The following is a 26,984-nucleotide window of genomic DNA, read 5'->3' on the forward strand; positions in this document are numbered from 1 at the left end:
TTTCTGTGTGTTTTGTTCTTTCTTTGCCTCCTTCCCCCCTTTCCTTTCTTCTTTTCTCCCCAAGTGTTTTCTAAAATGGAGAATACAGCGGTGTGTGACAATTACTAACACTGTGCAGAATCTGTCTTCAACTATTTGCTGAGTCGTGAGATCTCATTTTAACTTGACTTTGCAGAATGTCTAAGAATCGTAAGATCTTGCCAGGCGGTGGTGGCGCACGCCTTTAATCCCAGCACTCGGGAGGCAGAGGCAGGCGGATCTCTGTGAGTTCGAGGCCGGGCTGGACCGATAGCCTCCAAAACAATACAGAGAAACCCTGTCTCGTAAAACCAAAAAAAAAAAAAAAAAAAGAATCGGAAGATCTTTCACAAGATTTAATTAATCAATTATTAATACTGTGTGTGTTTACCTTTGAGTGCTCATACCATGGGGAAGATTTAATTAATCAATTATTAATAGTGTGTGTGTGTGTGTGTGTGTGTGTGTGTGTGTGTTTACCTTTGAGTGCTCATACCATGGAGCAAGCGCACATGAAGTCAGAGGACAACTTGCAGAGTTGGTTGTCTCCTTTCACCATGGAGCTCACATGATCAGATTTGACAAAAGTGCCTTTACTGCTGTGAGCCTTCCCTCTAGCCCCCCAACTTTGTTCTTTTTCAAAGATTTTTTTTCAGGAATGGGTCCAAACAGAATATAGAATCACAGCATCAACTTCAACATAAACTCAATTTACAAACTTTCAATGCCAAACCACTCTCTTCTACCTATCTGGGAGACTTTGAATTAAAAATATTTTCTTTCTTTGCTTACAGCACAAGGTGATGTTTTGTCAGTAGAGGGCGCTGAAGAGACAGTGTAAGGAGTTTGCTTAATAGTCTCCACACCCACTCAACTAAAATTTGAAATTATTGTAATTTTAGATTGTTAAGTTCCGTGCCTGTTTCTTTAGGAAACTATTTTGACCTGAATGACTATTCCTATCAGCCATTTGATGTGGATGTCAATGTGTGATGTGAATTCAGATTATGAAAACTTATAATAATGTGAACTGGAATTAGAAATCGATTTTCCGAATAAAGCCTGGGGCCATGTAAATCCTCACAAATGAAGCATTTACAAAGAATGAAGAAATTTCCAGGTCGAGTGGCATGTGACTTAAACGTTGGGACTGCCCTCTTGTCACAGGCAGCAGTGAATTCTCTAGCTGGGCATTCTCTAGCTGGGCATCTGCAGCCAGTTCTAGTGACCCTGAATTAGGGCAGGGCACAAGAAGGGTGTCACTTCCATGGGACTGTACTGCTCTGTTGATACTGAGCACACAGCCTTTCCATGAGCATGCTCCGTGTGCAGGAGTTCCCGTTGCTTAATTAGCCATGAAAAATCTTTCCCTATCACAACGCTCAGTTCAAATGACGCTTTAAGAAGACTTCTTTACTGTTCTCATCATTCAGTATCTTTACTTCACCCTTTTCTAGGTTGGGCATAGGGACATTTTTTTTTCAGAAAATTGTGTGATCAAAATATTAAAGATGTCTCGTCTTTCACTGTGTCCCATTTGACCCTTTCCCATCAGACACTGGATTACTTTCACATACAAGTATTAGTTCCCATCCTAGATGTCTTTGCCTGTGTACCTCCTACCTAGTCCAATGGGCGATGTGGAGTAACCATTCTGTAGAACTTAGATGAGGGAGTCAGCTTGAGTCATTTAGCAACTACAACTTGAGCACCTTGAGCCTTGTTTTGGTGCTGAAGGCGCAACAACGGAGAAAAAAAGAGTCAAAATCCAGCTGTTGGAACATTCATTCCAGTGGACAGGGAGAGTAGACAATGGACAACAGGGAAAAAAAAGTATGTGTGAGGTGTTGGAGAGGGCAGTGGGGGAGGGGGAAGTGAGGTAGTGAGGGGTGGGGGAGGGGTGCTACTTTCTACAGGCTGGATGAGAAGTTCTGTTTGATAAGTTTGTTGAAGAAGCAAAGTGAGGGACAAGCCGCTCAGATACATGGCTGAAAGCTTCACTAAAGAGAGGGAGACTGAGTGGGAGGTGGGATTGGGCATAGAAGAGAAACAGCTATAGGCTTACATGGCTTAAGTGGAGAGAACTGAAGAGAGAGGGGTGTAGACAAGGGAGAGAGTCAGCCAGATCAGATCAGAGAGGGGGCAACCGGGTGTGACTGGAAGCCCTCCACCAACAGAGCACAGAGCACCTAGAACCCCACAGATCCCCGGGGAGTGTCTCTTCTGTGAACAGATGAGACTTTGGAGCATGGGAATCAGTGGACTTCAGAGGGGCCAAAGTGGAAGCTGGGAAGACCAACTACATTAGTGAGTGAATGAATGCAAGCCAGTGAGGGAGCAAGCAGAAGAGGATGGATTGTGTGAGTCTCCAGTGATTTCCCACCATAGTGTATGTGTTCCTGCCACATTCCCATTAATTTTTAAGTAAATATGCTTCTGCTTTTCTCAGTTCTTATCAGCCTCAGTGTTTAAGGCATTGATCAGTCAGTGATGAGTGTTACCCTCAGTGTTTAAGGCATTGATCAGTCAGTGGTGAGTGGTTCTTCTAACTCACATAGCAGGCAGCTGTACACATTCTTTGTTCCAACAAGTCTACAGGGCTAACATGTATGTAGTAAGTGTTTATTAGCTTAAGTTTCAATGTTTATGTGTTCCATATGAGCCTTTCTCCTCCATTCCCTCTCTTTCTCTCATGTACTGCCTCTTTGGATCAACCCCAGGCTACAGTTTTTGTTTCCCTATATTATTATTATGTACCTGGAATAAAACCTAGTTCTTGTTGAAAGAACCATGCCAGCAAGCAGGAATGGAAGACCCGGTGACTGGGTAGGATGCTTTGTGCTGGGGTTACTAATTCTATTGGTTCTCCAGGGTAGTATTAGTAGAGAAAGACTGTCTGAAACAATGTTTCTGAAGGTGAAAGAGGACTCATACTTCCTCATGTGAATTCCCACCTAAAGTGTGTTACTCTAATTATGTTTAGTTCTCACTGCTTAGTAGGATCTGTAATACATAAGGACACCTGTTACTTCCCATTCCTCTTGTCCTAGATTGTAAGGTTTCTAAGTCCTGTTCTTATGAGTGAACAAAAGAACTAAGAGCAGTCCATCCCTCACTTAGGTTTCCTTTCATTTACTGATGGAACACAGGCCTAGAATTAAACCAACAATACACTTGGCAATAGTGTACTGCGGGTGTCTGGTGTACAGGATGGATTAACAGTTCCTGCCAGTGGTTTGGAGTCAGGATTCCCTTTGTTACTGAGTGTTGAAAGCTGTATATCTCTCTGTGAAAAAAATGCACACATAAGATGTGGTTCGTGTCTTTAAAGTCACCACATGGGAGGTAGAGTCAGGCAGATCTCTATGAGTTCAAAGCCAGCCTGCTCTACATAGCCAGCTCCTGACAGCAAGAGTTACATAGTGACTGTCTTAAGAAAGAAAAGAAAAGGAAAGAAAAGAAAAGAACATGTAACGTAATTTCAGAGAATTTGTAGAATTTATGGATCTGAGCCACTTCTCCATAAAACTCTTTCTCAGAAGGTAGGATAGTTACATTTAGTGTCCACCCTCCTCCCCCGCAACTACATAGGACAGGGCTTCAAGGGTACAGGGGCCTCATCCCAGGCTTACTTGCTTGGGTCTGCTCCTTTGAAGTAGGCGTTGACAGTTTCTGTGAATGCTGCTGCAACTGGGAGCGTGTCCTGGGCCCCCATAGTTAGAGGACTGGGTCCCCTGGAAGAACCTGCAGGAGATGAAATGCTTCCATTTATTTGGGGCTTAGGTAAAAGGCACGAATACATGGAACTAGCGCTCACTAAAGGACTGGGGAACGGCGGGGGGGGGCATCTTTTTATAAAAAACCATGTGATTACACAGTAGCTGTGTGTTTAATGAAAGCACAAGTATTTAAAGAAAATATTTGGCTGGTTTATAGACAAACACACTTGACTTTGATTCATTGACTACGGAAGAAAATCCAAGCAAAGGACAAAGTCACGGGGGTTCATAAACGTTCTGCATCAGGCATGAGGCAGCATTTGCATGACAGTTTGTGCAGCAGGTGGTTAGCAGAGAGAAGTGTCACTTTGCTGTTTCCCACTGGAGCATTCCACCCACCAAGTGTTCAGCTTGAAAGCCCACATTCCTTCATTTGGAAGAGATAGTCATGTTGCTCTTAGATTCAATAAGGTCAAGATCCTTCCCTAAAACAAATGCTACCAAAATATTCATGTTGACTTGGCACAGACAAAAGCAAGCACTGCTCACACCATTGACTCTCTCAGTATCTTTGTGTTCATTGAACACTTGCTGTGTGCCAGGAGAGGAAACACATGCCTCCTTCCCTCGAGGTCCTTCACCCCGCCTTCCCTTAGCCTGTGAGATAGGCAGGGAGAGGCACATTTTACAGAAGAGGAAACTAACGTTTAAAGGGCCTTTTCCAAGATAACACAGTTATTTGAGCAGTAAAACAAGAATCCAAATCTAGATTTGCTTTCTTGAAAAGCTGATATTTTTATTATCACGCTGTGTGGATGGTCTACAAGAAACATTTAACTACAATGATTTGCTGAAACATGTAACTTCAAAAGCATAAAGTTTAGTTTGCTGCCTTTGTTCCTACGCATGGTACTGAACATGGTATCTATGTTACATGCTCGATGCTCCACCTTTCTACCAAAGATGTTTATTCCTTTTCTCTTCTGGCATATGCTACATGCATTGATGTAATCCCATCTTTTATATGTTTTCCTCCTCAACATAACCTTTCCTGCTCTTTCTAGTTCATGACACTCCCCCACCTTCAGTGCGCTCTATCTTCACCTAGCTCTTAATATCTTACAGTTGGTAGTAGGTCATCAATTTTATTTATATTTTATGTATGAATGTTCTACATATACACCTGTATGCCGGAAGAGGGCATCAGATCCTGTTACAGATGATTGTGAGTCACCATGTGATTGCTGGGAATTGAACTCAGGACCCCTGGAAGAGCAGATAGTGTTCTTAACCACTGAGCCATTTCTCTAGTCCCCCGTAGATCACCAATTTAACAACTATTTGTCAGTATCATGTATCATGCCCTAGTGTAGATATTGTTAAACATGGTCTTTGTTCTCTGGAGTTCAGTGTGCAGCTATCGATATTCTCATACTCAACAGCATCACCATCATCATTCACACTAGTATGGACCTCTGTCACTACTATTTACTTCCCATTTACTATGTGCGTTATGTGTTTATTTATATCAGCTGCATTAGTATTTTGCCTGCATGTATATCTGTATGAAGGTGTTAGATCCCTGGAAATGGAGTTACAGACATTTGTGAGTTGGCATTTGTGAGTTGCCATGTGGGTGCTGGAAATTGAACCTGGGTCTTCTGGAAGAGCAATCAGTGGTTTTTAACCACTGAGCCATCTCTCCAGCCCCATGTTGAATTTCTAAAACATTTTGTCGAAATATCAGTAAACCAATTAACATAGGATGAATATTCAAAGAATCTCTACAACTTGTTCAGTCTTGCTTAGCTGATATGCAGACATTTTAAGATTGATGTTGAAGTGTGTGTGAATTCAAAAGTTAGGTTCTGAGGACTATATTATTTTGTTTCCTGAGTGGGTAGTTATTTGGTCATTTGGGGCAAGAGAACAATTGTTGTCAATTGTAGTGTGCACATCTTAGACCATGCAGTTGCCAAGTTTTAAAGAAAGGAATTAGAGATAAGCTACTTGTGCAGCCCATACTTCCACAAACAGTACCAAGATTATAGTAGCTCATCCTTAAGAAGATGTGCCATCACCCACTGTCAGGCCCAAGAAAGATGATGTTTGCACACATTTACAAATAATGCAATAGGAATAAGCAGAAGAAATGATTTTATAATACTGTTTTCTCATTAGTTCAAACATTTATAGAGTAATTAGTAGATCCTGGAGGACAATGCTTCCCTAGCTGATGATAACAAGTGGATCAGAGAGGAGAGGTGGCTGGGCTGTTACCATTACAGCAAGATCATGGTTTCCATGCTACTGGAACTTGGGAGTTTGGTGAGGTAGTAAGAAAAATATTTACAATACTTCAACAAAACTGAATGGATGGTTAGGAATTAAGTGATGAAGAATTTTAACAAATATTTTGGGAAATTTTATACATGAAAATGGGCACTAAAATAATTCTTTTGAGACTCTATATGAAAACTTTAGATACGTTTCAGAGCAAAATGCACATATGCAATATTTATATAATCTGAAGTAGGAGTAAGATTTATTGAGATTTTTGGGGTTGATGGAACTGAGATTATAACAGTTCCCCCAAAAACGAGAGTTTCATGAGCTAGCTGATATGGGGGGTTTCCACATTTAGGTCATGTTAACTATATGTAGTGTATAATTTAATGAGGGAGACAATAATGTGTAGGAGGAAATTTGTCTTAAACGTGTGTGATGTATCTGTGCATTCAAGTGTGTGTGTGTGTGTGTGTGTGTGTGTGTGTGTGCTTGTCTTGTTTGTGGATGTTGACATCAGAGATTGATATAAAAATGTTTTCTTTAGTCGCTTTTCTGCCTCGTTTTCTGAGACAGGGTTTCTTCACTCAACCTGGAGTTCACTGCTTTGACTGAATTATCTGGCACCAAGCACCTGGGATCTACCTGCCTCCACCATCTGTATTGGAGTTACAGAGGCATACACAGCCTTGCCTGGCTTTTACCTGGGCACTGAGACCAAACTCAGGTTCATAAGCATAAGTAACCAAGCACTTTACCCACTGAGCTCTCTCCAGTCCCAGGACACGCCTTAAAAAGAAAATAAAATTGATGAGAAATGCAGATGTTTGCAGACAAAGAGATTATTATGGGCACTTTATTTTTCAAAACTGCAAGACATTTTAATAGACATGATTTTTTTTGGTGTGAATAAAGTGGTGTGATTTAGGCAACTAATGAAGATGAACTGACAATTACATGAGTCACACTATGCCTGAGCATGAATCAGCAGTTAATGTTTACTGAGGAAGAACTCTCTACTGAGGGGTCCAGAGCTCTGCATACAGACTAGGCTTTTATCATCAGAATTATTAGGGGTGGTGGCAGTGATGAAGGGGGTAGATTAGAACAGCGATTAGGACAGGCATTCAGCCATGATGCTGGGTAGTGACTGGGAGAATGAGGGTTGACACTGCATGAATGGGGGTTGGCATCCAGACTGGGATTGTTTCTTTCTCTGATACTTGTCTAAACTATTTTTGGCAGTAATGATCCAATCATAACCATTTCATAGGCCTAGTCTGAGGATTAAAAAAGCTATATCTTGTAGAGAGTAGTATGTGGTCCATAATAGCATCAAATTAGCTATTTTTATGATTATTGCAATTAAGACAATATGGAGGTAATCTGAATAAGACAGGCTTTTTGATGTGCTCAAGAATTTTTTAGAGTTTGGGATACTGAGTTAGAACTTCTGAGGAAAAACAGCAAAAATAAATATGAGATTACTATATATTAAGATTGAAAAATGACCAGACAATCTGGACATGGTGGCGTGTGCCTATAACACTAGCATTCAGGGGGCTGACACCAAAGGATGACAAGTTGTGGACAACCTGGCTACGTACTGAGCCTGTCTCAAAATTCAAAACAAAACAAACCAAAACAGTGAAATAAACTAGTCAAACAATCGTTGTTTTGGGGGAAAAAACTAACTCAGTAGATGAATATGTGTAAAAATAAAACCAACTGGGGGCTATAATCATTTCTGTGGTTGGGTTCTGAGATCTCAGGGAGTTGGGCTATATCATGGCATAGCGATAGAAATGGAGGCTTTACTGTCTTTTGTCTAGTGTGTGCCTTGTGGTATAGCTCATGAGAGAGCACGAACACTTCAGCAGTTAGGCCAAACTCTGGAAGACTCTAATTTAGCTCTCTCTTTCTGTCCCCCGACTCCTCCCACCGTCCACTACCCTTTTCTGACCTTGCTGTGTCCACATCTTGAAGGCTGCAATCATCCCTGTGAATTTGATCAATAAGGTCATGAAAACACAAGAGATACATAGGATAAATATTTACAGAGAACCCTTTTACCTTAAAAGATGTACAATTTACAATTCTAATTCCCTCAGAGACTTGTACTTTGCAACAAATGATGATTCGTATTTTACTTTATATTTTACATATTTTTTTGTCATCACAATCTGGCCCATATATCATTTCTAACAGCCATTTAGTACCATACAACCCTTTTCCAAACATTAGGGCATTTCTAGGTGGTAATCTAAATTTAACTGTATATTAATTGATTAATTGATCTTTTCCTTTCGCACTATTTCCTGAAGATTAAAAAATATTCTTATAGAGTTAAACAACCAAACTAAACAAAGATGATTTTTAATTGTGAAGAGGGCCGGGGGGTATTATCATTTGCAGGGGTAGGGGGGCTTAGACTTATATGGATGTGGATGTGGATGTAGTCACTAAATGTAGCCACTTTAAAGGCTACTATGAGGTTTACAGAGCTATTTATTGTATATTCAACTTGGTTAAAATCTACATAATATTTGCCTCAATATCAAAACCATAACTCTGGAAACATTTTAACAAAATACATCTTGTAATGGATAGCCAAAGAAAAGCCGGAGCCTCCCACGGAACACTTGTCCCCACTAGTTTTGCCTGTAAGTGGGTGTGTGACCACAGATGGAAGTTACCAGCCTCTCTCATAGTCTCTTCAGTTGAGTTACTAAAATTAATTTCCCTTCATGTGTCTGACTGAATTTTACTACACTGGGGCTTTATTTCCCTTGAAAATGCTTGCAGAAGAAAAAAATGTTCTACTTTGATGTAATAAGGATGTGAAAAATTAATTTATGCAGAAGACAAGTTCATTATGTGGCCGTTCACCTTCTTTGGAATTTAAATCCCATAACTTTGAAAGCTGAGACAAATAGGCTGACTGATACATGTTATGGAATAATACTCAGGTATTACAATACTAACTTTCACAAACTTCTGGCTGGTTTTCAGGGAAGCTGTTTTCTTTGCAGAATCTTAGAAATAAACTTGTAAAAATGAATGCAGACAAAACCTTGGAGTTTTTATGTATAGTAAAATTAAGCAAACTATGTTTAAAAAAACCACACAAAGTCAAGAGGATAAGTATACTTAACAAAACCAAATCACTGCATTAATAATAAATTGCAGATGCCAGTCACGATTCTGACATCTGAAGCTTAGGTTTGATTTCCAATGGGTATGTGGAAGACAGTGGCCTGGATACTGTCTGCTATCATTGGTTAATAAACAAATACGTGCCTATATGGAAGCTTATTTTGCATCTCACAATCTGTTGAACCAGTGGAGCATGTTCCATTAGATGGCTTTGTGGGGTCAAGTAGATGCAGCACTGGTGCACGTGTGTGTGTGTGATTGTGTACAGAAAGGTGTTTCTCTTCAAGAGTTTCCAACAAAAGTTTTAAAATATTATCTGTATTAATCTCTGAAAAGTGTGATTTTTGGGTAAAATTTTTAGTATGTGCTTTTTGCTATCTTTTAATTTTAGAAGTAAAGTGTTTAAATCAATACAATGATCACAAAAAAGCAAACTGTGAGTTATTTTCAAGTGCTTTGTAATGGCCCAGAGGATATGTTAGAAAGAGAGGGCCAAGAGTTATACAGTATTTGACAACATAAGCAAGCCATGGATGCACAGATATGCACTCACATGGATCAGAACTGAAGTGTAGCAAAATGATAATGGTGACTGTGGTTATCAGATTACAGATTATCTTACTTTTCACGTGTTTGCTTCTCTAAGTTTTCTAGAGCATCCATGAGACATAGTATAAACACAATGGGAATTATTTGGGAATTTTACACTGAGGTTTCTATATTTCTAATTCTTATTTCTTGCATGGTTCCTTACAGTTCAAAAATGGATGCTGACAGTTCTGAGCACTATTGAAAGTTATTTTCCTATTGGGGCTGACACATGTGAAAGGAGAAAGAGGAAGAGAGCTGCCTGTAACTGATGGACTTCCTGAAAGTCTGTTTGAATGGCCAGTTTCATTGGCAATAAGTTGTAAGTCAATTCAAGAAAAGCAAAGTCTAGGCATAGGAGGAACCATTGCTAGTAGATATTTTTCTTGGCCCCTCAACAAACACAGCTTCACCAGAACATCCTTCAAAGATGCCCCCTGCCCTGCTCCCTGCCAGACTTCCTCAGAGTAACCTTTGTGTGTTATCAGAGGCATTTTTCAAGCTTCTTCCTCAGCCCTCAAGGAAAACAAAAGCTTGTTGTCATCATGCTGAACAGCAGATGAAGAAACGTAACTGTGAAGATGCACAGTGTCTTTATAACTATAGCCTGGCAACAAGAAAAGCAGTCCCGGTCTTTCTACGTGTCCTGTGTCCTGGTGACTCCTAAGCAGAACAGCAGAAGAGGAAAACAATTCTGCTCTGTGTCTCTGCTGCTGACAGTCAGTGCAGAAGTGACTACCATATGCATGATGGCAACCTCGTTGATGAGATGCTAACAGCATTGACTTAAAATGCCTCATGTCACAGATATCTCAGACTTGATGAAGAAATTAGTGCAATACCTGGGGGTATCATTGTCTTTCCCACATTTTAAAATGTTAATGTTAATAATTAATGTATGGGATAATTACATGCGTGTTTTACTTTACTTTCTGTAAGGACCTTTCATAACCAACAGTCTGAAGTTAGTCTGAAGGTAATGCTAATTAATTATATCTAAAGCCCACATACATGACAGGATTTGAAAGGGGAGGTTCTCCTGTATCTATGTCTCTTTATAATACTACTATACCTTCTCCAATTATTTATGTCACTTCTCCTTTCTAGGGTATCTAGAGGTTCATAAAAAAGGTTTTTCTCCCTCTTTGTTTTGTAGTGTTGTGCCTCATACATGCTAGGCTTGCCGAGGCATACCCTGCCCCCTCTGTAAAGACTATTTTGTTATGGAAATACGAAAACTTAAACTGTGGTCAGTCTTCCTAAAAAAAAAAATAAAATCTATTATTGGCCCACTATTTTCTGAAGCAGGTTCAGGTCCATTGAAAAGTCAAATGGTTTCCTCTGATTTCTCACCCTCCATTTTCTTTTGGAGAGGTTGGTAATTATTTGTCAAATCTGCTAAACGCCCTGATTTACAAATTAGCAAGATGCAAGCAGTTTTCTTGCATGTCTCCCAGTAGCTTTAACACAGGAGCACACCACCATCTTGAGACGATTAGTCTCAAGTCAACTTTAAGAACTGGTTCTGGTAGAGGTGGCTGCTGAGGGAGGTGACATTATATGCCCAATCACTTTCTTGCTCTACAGGCAACAAAGGAAAAAATGCATGTTGTTCATGGGAAGGGAAGCCAGGTAGCAACTCAGAACAGAATGTGTTGTGGGGTGATTTATGTAGAAGACTGAAATGCTAGGAACTTCCTGAGGCCAAGCAAGGTTGGACAATGATAGCAAACGCCAGTATTTACTGAATGCTTTGCAATCACAGTCAACCCATGGCTGGACTTTCATCCTGACCACAGTGTCATAAGAAAGGTGCCATTATTATTTAGTTTTCAGGAATGCAAGGCTTAGGTTATATCACATAGTGCTGAGGCCGTGGCTCCAACCCTGAAGGGTTATTACAGATCCTAACACATAGTATACACACACATACACACATGCACACATACACACACACACACACACACACACACTGAGTACACTGATAGAAATTAATGGGGTTTTCCTTTCTAACTAGGATAAAGCCAACTTACAGTAACAGTAACATCTACATATGGCATATGACCTCATATCAGAATGCTAACTCAGCAACAATTAATAGTATGCAAAGATGACTACCTAGATTTAAGTCCTTCCTATTTCCTCCACTGTCCTCTTAAGTTAGTGGAGGAAATAGGCTAGGATACTGACAGACACCTCCAAACACTCTATCTCCTTAATAACAATATTTTCTACATGTTAGTGTCACTGTCCATTTGATGTCTGACTTCTGTGTGCTCCAATGGCAGGGACATGCTTTTCTCATAACTGCTGTGTCCCAATAGCTTTCACAGTACCTGTACATATAGCAGGCACTCAGGAAATAATCACTGACTGAATGAGCACGGATGTAATCATGTTGACAACAAATGCAAAGGACAGAAGCCACGTTCTACAAATATGATCATTGTTTTCCATACTAGATACCTCCCTATTCCATTTATAAAACATGATAAATCTTAGCTATATGCATCCAGTATAATCAATTTTGAGATCCCACACAAAACATTTAAGAGAATCCTGACTCCTCCTGCAGATATAATTGTGAACAAGCTGGAGACATTTACATGCTGAATCTAGCTTAAGGAGTATGTTAGTCAAACTCTGTAATATGGACAACCTATTAGGACAGCCAAGTCCTTCTACATGACATATATTCTTAAGATTATTATTGGGTATGTAGGGAACTTATTTTTTTCTCAAGAGTTCCTGCTACATGGAAAAGAAAAATGAAGTATCATATAAAACTGAACTCTTTACACTAAAAGAAATACACAATTTAATACTCAATTATTTTTAAAGTTTCTGTGAGTCAGTTCATTTTTATTTGATGTGGGCAAACAAATATAAACATTACTTTGGTCTCATGCGTGACTTGGAGTTTCTGTGTGTGAGAGTCAGAAGGGAGAAAGAGCAGAAATAAAGTAAGATTATATAATAGAAAATGATACACACTCAAGAGAGTGCTAAAGGTGTTAATGGACAGCAGGCAGGAAGAGAAAGAAACAGCCCATAATAACCGTTAACTTGTATTTGCAGTAACAGCCATGGAGAAGCTGGTGTTCATTTCCTGCAGTTTTCCTTTCTAGTGGTCAGGCTGTTGCATTTAGAATTTCACTGCATTCCTCTGACAGACATCACCACAGGTATGAACGTCACTGTTCATCCGACTGACACTGCCACAGGTGTAAACGTCACTGTGTTCATCCGACTGGCACTGCCACAGGTATGAACTTCATTGCATTCATCTGACAGATGTTGCCACAGGTATGAACGTCAAACAGCAGAGACAACAGCAAGGCATCTAGGACATTTAATAGTTTCTACAAAAACATAACTGTTGGATGACCCATTCAAAATTAATCACTGATTTAAAAAATAAATAAAAATGCAACAGAGCAACTTCCATTTGGCTGCCGAGTGCAGGCAATCCCCAAGGCCAAACCTTTCTGTCTATGGATGCTGAGCCCTTCACTCTTAGCAGACTGTCCAGGTGGGTTTATTTTTGGGGGTGGGTGGCTGAGACAGGTTTTCTCTGTGAAGCTTTGGAGCCTATCCTGGAGCTTGCTCTGTAGACCAGGCTAGCCTTGAACACCCAGAGATCCGTCTGCTTCTGGCCCCCCCTCGTGCTGAGATTAAAGAAAGGTGTGTGCCACCACTGCCCGCCGTCTTGCCCCCAGTTTCACAATCCATTTCCTCTTGGATGCTGCACAGGAACCTCAGTCTTTTTCTTCCTTCTGATTAACAACCAACTTCTCCCTGGATCTCCCATCCAAGTACTAAATGGGACAGACCCTGCTTAGCTTCTGAGAACAAATGAGACTGTGCAGGGCCAGGGGTGTGGCTGTCAGTGGCTCCTTATGCTTGAAGGTGGAGGTAGACTTCTCTCCTTGCCCCATCCTATTAGGTACAGAACGTTCCTGCTTAAAGGTGTTTTCGAGATCTTGACAGTAGTATCAGGCCAGTTCATTCCTGTTTCCTGGACTGTCTACCTAGCTTCTCCCTAATTCTAACTCTAAATATCAAAGATGCTCAGACCACCTCTTCCCTCAAAAAGTTCTTAAAATTCACTGTGCACAGGGATCATACTTCAAATTCCTCCTCCAAGCATGTAAAGCACTTTAGAATATGGTCTTGATTTATTTGCCCATCTCCTTTAACATTCCTTGTTTGCCCAGGGTTTATCATCACTGAGTACATGCAAGATGTTCCTCATCCTGCCTCTGTTCAAGTTACTCTTTCAAACTAGAACACTTAGCTTTCTGAATCCTGGTTCTTTAATGTCATCTGGGGCAAGTCCCCCCTTTTTCCCCTCAAGATGTCTAGATTCTTCTCAGCTAACCCCTGTTCTTTTCTGGAGTTTTGCAGTTGCCGCATGTATTTTCTACAAGCATGGCTTATGGGAAGTGTTGCATTCCTGTTGTTTGTGCATTTCTAGAAAGCAGACACCATTTTTCTTGATTGTCATAATTCCAAAACAGGAACTTATATCCAAGAGGAGTCACGGAAGAGTTGTACCCACCAAGGGAAGGAGCAAGTTAGTGAATCTCTAGCTTTTTTGATCTATTAATCATAGGCTGTTTCCTTCTTTCTGTTCTAGGGATGTGTTTAACTCAAGTTTCAGTTTTCAAAGTTGTCTCCATGAAGTGATCCTTCTTCTGGGGCTTATGGATTCATGCTCTTCCTGTTCTACAGTTTGCTTCTGCACCCAGACAAGTATGATGCACAATCAGGGTTCATCTCCTCTCTGAGGAATAAAAGATTCAATCTTTAGTGAAGCAGGGGTCCTCTTTGCTTTTGGCACATTTCCAGTTTGCCCAATTTCTTTTGAGTGCGACACAGTTCTGGGACCTATACTTGGGACCATCATGGTCCTAAAAGGAGGAAAATACACATGGACAAAATCTGGTGGAGACACAAGGAGATCCTGGCTTAGTCACCACCAAAGAATTCACAGATCACATTAGAGGGAAGAAAAATACCAGAATACAATCACTTCTCTTAATTCTTCTTATCCAGTTTGAATGTTATCTCATAGTCTCAATAATGAAAATTTTCAGGTGATATCGTGCTTTAACAAAAGAAAGTTGATTATGTCTGGTTTTCTTAATTATCATCCTGGTAACTGTCATCCTTTGCATTCTGAAGTTTATAAAACAAAGACTATGTGACATTAGATTCTCAAGATCAGGAGGTCTTGCAGGGCACAACAGATTTGAATACTGTAGTGATTGGAAATATCATTTTTATGACTTTACAATAATTCCCTTAGAAAGGATTTAATTCCTGGCTTTGTATTATCTTGAGGAAGTTACCCAAATTTCTGTACCTCTGATCACTGTCAGAGATGTGACTAGTAAGAGTACCTACCACTGTGGGTGGTGTCGTGAACAACCTGAGCCTTGGTATTGGAGTGTTAGCTCAGAAGTCAACTGTGATATGGAGTTATCCATGAAATCTTGCAGCCCCATTGCTGGGAAAGATAGTTAGTACCTAGATATGATGATGATGATGAGGAGGATTATAATGGTAATAATAATAATAATAATAACAATTGTTAATAAACAATTTACTACTTCACTATCCAGATATGCCCTGCCTGGTACAGAAGCCACCATTCACTAAGCTTTTTCACAGCTATTTAATCAGAGAGATTCTCATCTGAGTTCTGGACATTCATGTCCTGCCTAGGAGCCCTCATATACATTTGGGATGACTAGGACACACTCTGCTGACCACCCATTCTGTCTGCAGCATGTGTGTGTTACAGTAAACGTGAGTGGGGTAGGGTGATATCTTCAAAGAGCAGGAAACCAAGCAAATTTCCAAACACTCATTCTGAGGGGCCAGAGCCAGGTAACTGGTTTACTATGAAGAAAAAATGGGAACTAAATTCTCTGCATATTTCCCCAGTAGCACATTTTAAAGATTTTAATTGCACTTTAATCTTTTAAAACAAAGAAAAAAAGCATTGTGAGCTTCCATTATTAATCGAAAGGGTTGCATAATTCATATGCACATCACAGTCAACACATACAATCTCAGAAGGGCAAGGATTACGCTTTTATGTTGAATTAAGACTGACTTGAATTGCTACTTTTTATGATCCTGCATTGTTTGCTGTCCTGGATAGTTTAACACTGTGAGTTTTTCAGAGTAAGTCCTCATTAATCTTAATTCGTTATTGATGGAAAAGGACCTGAGTTAAGTGTTACAATCAGAGGCCCTCCCTCCCATTGGAGAACACTAGGAATTAAGCAAGGCAATTGCTTCCCAGAAAACTGTCCATACCTTTCTATTTTCCTTTCTTTAATGACTTCCAAGTGAGTTAATTAGCCTTTCCAAACTCTTACAGGTTTTTATTACAAACCAGGGTAAATAAAAGTGAATGAAGTTGGGGTGTTGCTCAGTGACAGATCACACACACACACACACACACACACACACAGAGAGAGAGAGAGAGACAGAGAGACAGAGACAGAGAGACAGAGAGAGACAGAGACAGATACAGAGAGACAGATACAGAGAAACAGATACAGAGAGACAGATACAGAGAGGGGAGAGAGATAAACAGACAAAGAGAGAGAGAGACAGACATGAGAAAGAGAGAGACAAAGAAAGACAGAGACAGAGAGAGAAAGAAAGAGACAAAGACCGAGAAACAGAAAAACATACACAGAGAGAGAGGCAAGACAGACAAACAGGAGACAGAAAGGGAGGGAGGGAGGGATGGAAGGAGGGGTGAGTGTTTCTATATGTAATTTTGACTTACTAGTGTTCAATTAGGGACATGAAAAAGCTTGCTTACATTGTTCAGACACTTAAGAGTCCTTTTTCATAGAGTCAATATAAGTCTAGAGAGAAGAGGAAGTCTTTTATCCCAGAGATGATCAAGATCTTTTCAGAAACATTTTTACTCTCTGGGGTCTAATCAGGAGACAGAAAGGAACCTGAATGGAGGACCAGGCTGTCGCATGCAGTCAGAGTGGGATGGTGGGAGAGGAGGTTTCAGTGAGGCATAGACAAGCTGTGTCTGGGGATGACAGAGTTGGAGGGCTGGGGGTGAGAGAAAACTCTGTCCTAAAGATGAGACTCTGTGTAGAATAGGCTGAGGATGTCGGGCAGGGTGTCTCCCACATGGTTTTAACCCCTACTCTGCCCGGCCGTGAGGCTCTGCAAAGCTGTTTCCAAATCTCATTTTCTCCACAGTGACTTGTGTAGTTGAAATGAGAAGACAGACAACTGGTTTACTTATGCACAATGAGTGCTCATGTGTTACTGTATTTGCTATTTATTGCCTCTCTTCTCCAATACGTTTCAGCCTCCACTATGTTCTATTATACTTATAGAACTCATTTCCCCCTCCATATTATATATGTTACTTATTTCCCTGTTTTTAACCCTGAATACTAGAATGTAAACTCTGTGGCAACAGGGATAATTTTGTTTCCTTTGTGAGTGTGGAGTGGTCAGCAAGTATCCAATAGATGTTCTTGAATGAGAGATTCATCATGTAACATTGTTTCTAGTATATAAGATACATGACAAGTTTTAGTTATGAAATAGCTAAATGGAACCCTGTCTGTAGGCACCGTTTCCAAGGTACTGCTGCTGAGTAGAGCAGAGGAATCAAGTTGGGGCTGAGGCAGCTGGAGAGGCCCTGGAGACCATGTGTTGGATGGGCCATCTCCATAGAACCTGTTAGACATGATGCTTGAGAATGGTGCTTCAAGTCTACAGACAAATGCAGAGGGAGGCTGGAGGTCAGTGGTCAGTAGCGGTAAGGATGGAATCCAGTGGAGCACTGAGCTAGACGATCAATGACCGCTGTCTACAGCCAGGAGGCTTTGACAAAGCCGAACTGTGAGAATTTAAAACTGGCTCCCATTCTCACAGCACATGGCCACAGGAAAGGGAAGAATATTCTGTGGGGACTGCTTCCGAGAAATGCTGGTCCTTGGAGAGAGCTGGGGTTCAGTTAGGGAAACGAGTGTGAGTTCAGCAGAGAGGCTGAAAATGTAGGGAAGGGGTGCTAACAGTGACATGCCAACAGGAGGAAGAGCAGTGTGCAGGGTCACAGAGGATAGTGTGACATAGGTGACCAGGATGATGTGAGACACAAGGAAACTCGTGGTAGCAAGGGAGCATGTTGTTTGATTTTCACCACCAGATGCAAAGATGATTTTATAGTTTAAAAAGTCACCCAAGGAGAGAGGCAGTACAGTTTTGGAAACATCTTGACATTATAGGCACTACAGAATTAAAATATCTATTAGGTACAGTGATTTGTCATGGAAATATCATTCCCTTCTATTTGAGGATAGTCATGGCTGAAGGCAGGCATACTCTGTGTGTGTGTGTGTGTGTGTGTACTCATGTACATGTGGATGTTCATTTGTTCATTAGTTACTTGATGAACTGGTCAATGACTCAAATGCTGACTGACTGACTATAGGGTCCTAATTGTTATTAAGAATGAATAATGAACAATGAAGTTTTAAACACTACAAAAACATTATTCAGAAGTCAGTAAACAAATAAAAAGCTACTTAGAACAAGTGACAATTTTGACATGAGAACTTTCATGTTCTTCAGATCTCTGGATGAAGCATTGAAGAAAATTGCAATTAGTAAGGATAAATGTGGATAAACATGAGTGTCCTAGAGAATCCGTTAAAATGCTATTCAACAGGATGTGTTGCTTGGCTGTCCTTTTGGAGCATAAACATTCAGGTGAGGCCATATTCTCAAGGTACTATACAATGCAGTCATTTCTGCATCATTCTATCATGACCATGGAAAACAGCTTTTGCAATCTTTTCAGGTTTCCCTAGGCGAAAACACCTCACACCAACCATACATATGATGCTCTATTACATTAGTTAATTTCCTGGCTTATATAGTAGACTTTGCTACTCGGCTGAGTTGGACCAGAGTTCAAGCCTTGGCAGATACAGGTTCCTGCTGTGCTTTAGGACTTCCAACCATCCCGAAGCAGCTGTGTCTGTTGCTTTACTGATGGACCCATCAGTAAGAAGATGTCTGGATGATTTTCGTTTGGATGATTTTGGACAGGTTCTCTCCAGCATGGAGTTTGCTACTAGCCCTGACTGGCTTCAGGTGCATCAGGCTCGGCATGCTGGGGTTACAGGAGTGCAGTGGCCCAGCGGTATCACCTGGGCCCTTTCATTTCAGCTGATCGAAGAGAAAATTTTGGTGGTCAAAAGCCTGTGGGCCTAGCATCTTTCTTATTACAAAACCGATGCCCCCAGGAGATAAAGTCACATGGAAAAAAGGCATCCTTCCAGGAAAATCACCTAGCACCTGTTTTGGGGTCACACTGGGAGAAGACTTCAGGACATCTGAAAGGTTTGAGGTCAGACCATGTTTCTGGCACCTGTACAAGTGTTAAGGACTTCCATCTTATAAGGCTAACTCATTATTGGGTGAATTTTGCTGGTGTATTTCATACTGTTCATATATTTTAGCCATTCTGATTTTTAAAACACACATTCAAGTTCCTGTTGTTATGAGACACAAAGACAAGTTCAACACTGATATTTAATTCTAGGGAGAAAAAATATATTTTACCAGCTTTTGACCCTGGAATAAATTTGACTATTTAAATTTTTACAATGTAGGACCTTATATGATAAATCTCTATGCATAAAATGGCTGAATAATTAGGTAAAGTATTCAATGTCCCCCCCCCCCGCCCACTTGGTAGTTTAAGTGTGCCATTTAATTGTGTGGCCTGTGAAGATGAGATAGATGTTAAACACAGAACAGGAGAGTGCTAAGCCTTAATAGAGAGTGTAACCTTCGTGAATGGCACGCTCAACAGTCTTTGCCCACCTTACTGCAGTCGTTACAGTTGCAGTTTCCAGGGATGAGGACCAAACCTTCCTTTAATGCTCCTTGTCCCAACTCCTGTTTTTCTGATCCGCCATGGACCATTCACACATGCAGGCACACACATTTACAGTTTACGCCACTGGATTCTTTATGTGGAATGTCAGGTTTTCTAAATTAGGCTAAATGTAATCCCAACCTCAAACACACTCAAATTTGCCACATACACACTTGCAAAAGGATTAGGCAAGAGCCTGGTTGACAGAGTCAAGTTCCTTAGCCAAAGAAGGTTCCATTTGGTTCTGCTTTTAATTGGCCACTGTTAATTAAGTAACCAATGTTAACTGCAAATCAGCTTTAGTTTGTTCAATATGAAAAATTGAAGAACGCATACCAACCAAATTCAGGAAATGCTTTCTTTAGTACTTGATACTTTCCAAGTAGCCATAGCATTTTTAATGGAGAAAGCAAGACCAGAAATTTTGAGGAAGCTGGGAATTTTTCAATGGGAATAAAAACAACACAGGAAGAGGAGACTAGAAATTAGAATCTGGTAGGCTATGCTCTACTTACCTTCAAAAGTCAAGTAAAACTTTCCTCTGTCAAACCAAACGAGGGAAGGCTGTTCATTCTCTGTTTGGCCAGGAGGTGAAGCGGGATGGGGAAGGTTAAGGAGAGGGAGAGAGAAGGACACGATGTGAGTTACAGAGCAGGTAATTAATCTCACTACGGGGAAGGGTGGAGGCACTGCATGCCGTGAGCGTGCAGGAGGGAGGGAAGGCTGGTAGTTGAGAGATTTTTTGTTTTGTTTTTGTTTTAATTGAGCAAACAAGGCAGAATCAAAGCTATGGAGACTGAAGGGATGGACACGCGTGTAGGTAGCTTGAGGCTAGGCACTTGTATGCATAGAGCAGATGTCTTCCTGGCCATGCAGGGGTGTTAGCACATTTCAACTGCATTAATTTGGGCAATACTGCCATTCAGCAACTGCTGCATCCTTTTTGTCATCAATGTCATCCCCTTGCTTGTTGGTACAACCTGGGGTTGAGGTTTCTATGCAACATCCACTTAGCTTTTCAATGACAACAGCATTGCATATCAATTTAAAGTTCACAGACGATGTCAAAGATCTCCCATCCCTCTGCTGGAATCACCTTAGGCATCCAGTCACAACACACCCTTTACTTCAGTACTAAAGAGAAGAGAGATTTCCAATGGTGCTTCAACAAGGTGTAAATTGGAAAAAAGTCAACAGACTGAGTACATAAATTATTTCTTCCTCTGCAAGTCAATCAACAATGGCATCTCACCTGGTTTGAACCTTTTCTCTGAGAAACTGTCATGCAACCTGCTGTTTTACAATATGTCCACTTAAAATTGGTTCAGTGGCACGAGTTCCACGATGGACAGTACATGGACAGGGCGCATCTGAGAGGCACTGGGACTCATGAGGTGGGGAGCATGTCCACGAAGCTTCTAGCATTCAGATGGAAAATGGTTTGGATTTGGAAAGTCTAAGTATCTATGTATCACTCAGCTAGCACCATACCTGCAGGCGTGTCACAGCGCCTTTCAAACGAGGGCAGTTTGTCATAAAAAACATCATCTTCTGACACTACAAACCAAAGAAACATAAACGAATGGAAAACAAAAACACAAATACAAATTCCAAATGAAACCAAGAAGCACAGTTTACCGGTTGAGGCAGGAATGATTTTCATGGAAAAAAGAAAAGGATTTGAGACATTGGGATTAAGATGAAGGTATGAAAAGTGATGAACATAACTGAGATGATTCTATGAGGATCTAGACTAACTGAACTAAAAAACAAAAGTCAGGGTGTAGCATCTGTCAATGTGGTGGGAGTCGACTTCAGGAAAGGAGTTAGTTCCCACCATCTCAGGGAGCCATGAAAGGCACAGCTTTTCTCATTCGAGAATACTTCACTCCAATGCAGTTCTCAAGGGACCAGCACAAGAACCCCAGCATAGCCCTGACAACTCAGCAAGATCACCTAGCACATATATTCCCCCAGGAAGAAAGGAATTAGCTTTTAATGTGACCACAAACAGCAGTATAAATCTAGGGTTCTTGCATGTGTTGTGATCTTTTAATTAACTTGATAGTTAAAGATTACTGGTTGTGAACAATGTTATCATACTGGTATCTTTGACCATGGTTCTACTGTGGCTAGATGTTTATTTTTGGAAACTGGCCACAGTTTTATGAGCTGAGACACTGAACCTCAACTATTTCAGATATTTACCCACTATCCTCACCAAACAACAAATACAAGGAACTGTGTTTTTACTCTATGTGATTAAAAAACAATGCTATAGGTTTCAAAGGTGTTATTACAATCTTAATAGATAATCAAATAAAATCAGTAATAGAGAAACCTGTCTTTGCTGTAGAGATGTTAAGGACAGAAATTAGGATAAAAAACACTGATGCTTTTGGAACTCATTCTAATAACTTGATGCCTAGACTTAGGGTATACGACAATGAAATTTTTCTGTTTCAATTCTTTGGTTCTAAGATTTATGGAGAAAAAAGTGTGTGCATATGTGAGTATGTATATGAGTGTGTGTGTGTGTGTGTGTGTGTGTGTGTGTGTGTGCATGTATGTGCTTGTTTGTGTGTTGTTGCTGGAGTTTTCTTACCTGCCAGGTCCCTCTGCCACTTTAGCCCCAAGTAAACACACGGGCTAGGGATTCCTATTGGATAGCTCTGTCTTAATTATTAATGCTATTAACCTATACATTTATGTATTTCCACATGGTCTTGCCTTACTGGAGAATGTCTGAACCTGTTACTCCTTTGGCAGCTACATGGTGTCTCCTTCTGGCAGGCTCTCTACCTCAAGATGGACATCGAAGAAACTCGTTATGGAGCTTGCCTTCGACCTGGTGAGACTAGTCATTTGGGCAAGAAACTGCGCTTGCCTGAACTGTTTGACTGTATGCTGTATAAACTGGACATGAAGGCTATCCCCCATCAGTGTGTGACTCTGCGTGTGTATGTGTGTGTGTGTGGGGTGCACATCTGTGCCCAAGGAGGCTGGAAGAGGGCACTAGTTTTCCTGGAGTTGATATTAAAGTTGTGTACCATCTGATGAATTAGGTTTGCTTAGAACTAAACTTGTGCTCTCTGAAAGAGCAGCAAGTACTTTTTAAATAAATAAACCAACTAGTTAATTAATATATTTTATATGTATGGTGTTTTGCTTGCCTGTATGTCTGTGCACATATATTCTGGTGAGCTCAAAGGCTAGAAGAGGGCATTGGATTCTCTGGAACTAGATTTATAAATGGTTATGAACTGCCATGCAGATACTGGAAATCAAATCTAGTCAGTGCTCTTAACTACTTATCCATCTCTCCAGCCCCAGGTTCTAGGGTGTTATTTGTCAATATTTAATGGCACTTACAGTTTCCTTGGAAGTGGAATGATTTAGTGGAAATCCTGTTTCATTGAATGGGCATAATAGATACAGATGTTTTACAAAATATAACATCCTTTGGTTCTATGCAGAGTAAGTAGGTATGAATATAATTTCCCCCAGAAAATTTATAGAATTTGGATTGCTCCTCACATTGGAGCAAGTTATGGACCAAAGGAAACATCAGAGTCGATCTGACAAGTTGTCATGGATAGATGGTTACTTTTCACTTGTTACAGATTCCTGCCACATTAACGATGCAAATAAGAATGCACAATACCAGGAAGGATTATAACTAACAGGGAAGCAGAACTGCCTGTCTTGTCATCATCTAAACAAACAAACAAACAAACAAACACAAGACTTCTCACAGTCACTGAAATAATAAGCGAGTAATAAAGTGGGGGATTTTCAAGGAGAGATAAGGCTTCGTTATCTCTTCCGCTACCTCTCATCTGATTCTTATAACTTCAAACACTTTCCTTAGTCCATTAATATCAGTAGATTTCTCCCTCCCCTGAATTACATAGTGCAGGTCCTATGGGCATTCTCTAGCACAAAAGTCATCACTGTGTTCCCTTCATTCTAGATGTGCATCTTCTCATATTATCAGTTTTCTAGAATGGGGTGCATCATAGTTAGTACAGTTAAAAAAAAGCTGTATCCTGACACATCTGGAAGCCTTTTGTCATAGATAAAATAATGGTATTTTTAAAAATCGAGGAATTCTTAAGTTAAAAAATACAGCTATGTAAGAAGTCTTCATTATTTGAGGGTAACAGCATACGGAAACTTCTACTGCTACTCTATAATCACAACTCTTATATAAATAGTCACACTTAAAGTTCTTTATGGGTGGTTCCTTATATGAACTATTGTGTAGAGAGGTTTTTTTTATTTGCTGCTATTTTATTTTTGGAGATAGGGTCTATGTAGCCCAAGGGCTTGTGATTTACTCTGCCTCAGCCTCGTGGGGTGCATTACCACAAGTAGCACAGGCTTGCTTTAAAGATCTTAGTTCATGTATGACTTTGACATTGGCTCATCAGTTCTCATGTAATTGCTCCAAGAACAACACAAAGGACACAGGGAATGGCAGGAAACTGTGGCGGTGGGAAGGGATTCTTCAGCCGCCAATTTTAGGAACTTGCTGTGAGTTTCAACCTCTCCCAATCCACTTGTTAACAGTGAGTTGCCACTTTAGTCAAGGCAGAGGTTTGGAGGAAACTAGAGACAACAAGCAACACATGAGGCTGGCCGGTCATTGGTCATTCATCAGCTGAGAAGTGGCTGTCATGTGACCAGAAGCAGACCAGAATAAAGACCATGTGGTGAGGACTTCAGTGGGCAGATGAACCCAAACCACAACAAGGGAACCTAACTGAGCAGTGAGGGTGCTCCTGGGCAGGAAGTACTGTGACCAGCTTCCCACATGGCTCCATTTTTCAAGCCCTCTGTGGTTTGTCTTGAAAGAACACACACTAGGACCAATGAGGATCAATGTTGCTGGTTGTAATTGGAGATTTCTGCTGCAGAAAGTATAGAAAATGCTGTCCAAAAGCATGGACACAGTTCAGATTCCCTGTGTGTTCAGTTTTCTGCGTGAATCACAGCTTTTGAGCTGAAAGAACACACTGGGTGGCCCATCTGAGGTAGAGTGTGGTCACTTTTGAGTGACAACTCATTCTTACCTCCTTTTTCACCCAACAAAGCACATCAAATGGAGGTGTGGAATGAATGAATGATCTTGGGAAAGCCTAACAGTAGGAAAGGACTTGGGCAACTGACTACAAAAATCAAGGAGATTAAGAGAGATAGAAGATGAAAAGAAAAGGCTAGAAATCACAAAACAGTAATGAAAACAAAGAATGAGAGAGGAATGAGTTAATACTAATATTCACTGGAAATCAGGAAGTCCCAAATTATTCTAATTGATACAGAAAAAGAATATAAAAATAATGTTAAAGATCTGTCTGTTATGAAATTACTTAGCTGGAGGTACATGTGACTGTCTTAAAACCCAAAAGGAAGGAATTCACATGAAATAAGAAAAGTGGCTACATTTAATCCAAATTTGAACCTATATGTGTGTGGGTGTGTGTGTGTGGGGATGGTTTAAAGTAAAGAATATAGGATAGAGTTGGAATTCCCTTTGTCGTTCTGAGAGGCACACCTTCACTTGTTCTGGAGAAAATGGGCAGCTGTTCTCTAGGAGAGCCTTTGTCTTTTTCTAGCTACTTCTCAAATGGGTGATTCTGTGGTGTGCTCCTCTATAAACAACAGCAGAAATAAACTGAGCTGGATGAACAATTCTCCCAAGCAGTGTGGAATGGGTGGGCTGGTTTACAGCATGGAAGAACAGGAGAGCAGTGCAGAGAAGGGGGGGGTCAGACAGGGAAAGTGTGATGGGAAGGCTGCAGGTCAGGCAGCATGCAGGAAAGGAGAGAGGCAGGGGTTGAGCATGGTGATGGTGGCGAGCCACCTCTGAATGGTCATTCTCAACCCTTCACTTTCATCACAGTGTATATGGACAGTACAGGGACATCTGCTGAAAATGATTGCTTTTTCTCCTCCAGGGAAAACAGACCGCTAGGGAAAAGTGTTCAAAAAAATGTCCCAAGTATCTCAATGCCAATGCCTATATTCGTCAGCCTCAAACAACCAAAAATGACGAAGAATCGAAAGTTTCAAGACAACGAACATTCCAAGACTTAAAAAAAATATTTCTGATCTAAACATCTTGTTTCAAAGGAGAATGCTTTTTGTTACAAGAAATATCCAAGTATTAGTACCTCCCTTGGTGACTTCTTTTGTAAATCATGCTGCATGGGACAATGTAAGAAGATCCCTACAAAACATGTGTACTTCCACACTCGTCGATTGTTAATTTGTGCTGCTAAAGCACTGGCCTCCTTAACCGAGAAAGTGCTTTCAAGAGAAGAAACAGGTGATTGTAGCAAACACACAACAAAAAAGATGTGACTAGAAACAGGGCCCAGGGAGCTCAGCTCATAAAGGATAGCCAATCAACAGCCACAGACACATGAAAAGAGAGGTCAGTTTACCAACGGTGGGAGTGGTAGCTGCACTCAAGGAGTTAGTCGACGATATTGAGGAAGTGCTTTCAGCCCGTGCTAAGGGTGCTATCGGAGGAGGGCTGGAAGAGTGAATGGGTGGGCTAAAAGGTCTGGACTGCAGAGAGAAGAAAGACGAAAGTTAGACACAGCCATAATACTTTGGCTCAGCATTTTCAAACATTTATTACATCTTATTTAGTTTGTGCTCATATGTGTGTACATGTCATGGAGTACACACGAGGGTCAAATGTCAACCTTCTACTATGTGGGCCAGAGAGATTGAAATCAGGTTTTGGCAGAAAGTTCCTACACTGTTGAGTCATCTTGCCATCTCTGGTTTCTGTACCTGTCTTGACTCTCAGCTCTGGATATGAAAACTCAGGTTCTTGATGGGCATGGCACCATTTTCATTGAACTGGACTGAACTTAATGCAAAACCAGTGTTCTGGAGCTAGAGCAGTCGTAAACAAGAGCCTGTGAGCTCAGTAGGCACTTCAGCTTAGACGAGCCATTAACTTGTCTCCCAGGAACTACACTGGTACACTCTTCCATAAAGAGGTTTCAAGACAGAATCTAAGTGTTATGATGCCATTTATTCAGTGGCTGTTGTACAGGGGCCAATGAGATTTACTTCTGCCACAGGCTTCTCAATTGGACCAATGAGAAGCCCATTCCCACACTTCAGTCTTAGAATAAAATTCAAGGAAGTGTTGGTAGTACACTTAGGGACCACCACTCTATATTTGTATTGCTGAATTTCTGCTGCTGATTTATCAGGTTTCTGGAGTCAGAAAGTAGAATTTTTCT

General features: G+C 40.7%; 1 protein-coding gene across 34 annotated transcripts in view; it reads right to left on the bottom strand.

Annotated features, from left to right (window-relative positions):
* Window positions 1-26,984, bottom strand: part of Sgip1 (SH3GL interacting endocytic adaptor 1) — a 182,980-nt gene that overhangs the window by 9,838 nt on the left and 146,158 nt on the right. For 13 of the 34 annotated variants that reach the window (XM_021228436.2, XM_021228437.2, XM_040757083.1 and 10 more), the window contains 4 exons: window positions 26,166-26,292; window positions 21,208-21,273; window positions 20,232-20,291; window positions 3,651-3,762 (listed from right to left, as the gene is read on the bottom strand). In XM_021228436.2, the coding sequence (XP_021084095.1) occupies window positions 3,651-3,762; window positions 20,232-20,291; window positions 21,208-21,273; window positions 26,166-26,292 (365 nt within the window). The remainder of the gene's footprint in view (window positions 1-3,650; window positions 3,763-20,231; window positions 20,292-21,207; window positions 21,274-26,165; window positions 26,293-26,984) is intronic. The other 21 variants (XM_013114925.3, XM_021228441.2, XM_013114928.3 and 18 more) reach the window with 5 other exon arrangements.

The sequence above is a fragment of the Mesocricetus auratus genome, unplaced genomic scaffold (assembly GCF_017639785.1).
Source record: "Mesocricetus auratus isolate SY011 unplaced genomic scaffold, BCM_Maur_2.0 Super-Scaffold_100014, whole genome shotgun sequence".
In the NCBI taxonomy this organism is placed as follows: domain Eukaryota; kingdom Metazoa; phylum Chordata; class Mammalia; order Rodentia; family Cricetidae; genus Mesocricetus; species Mesocricetus auratus.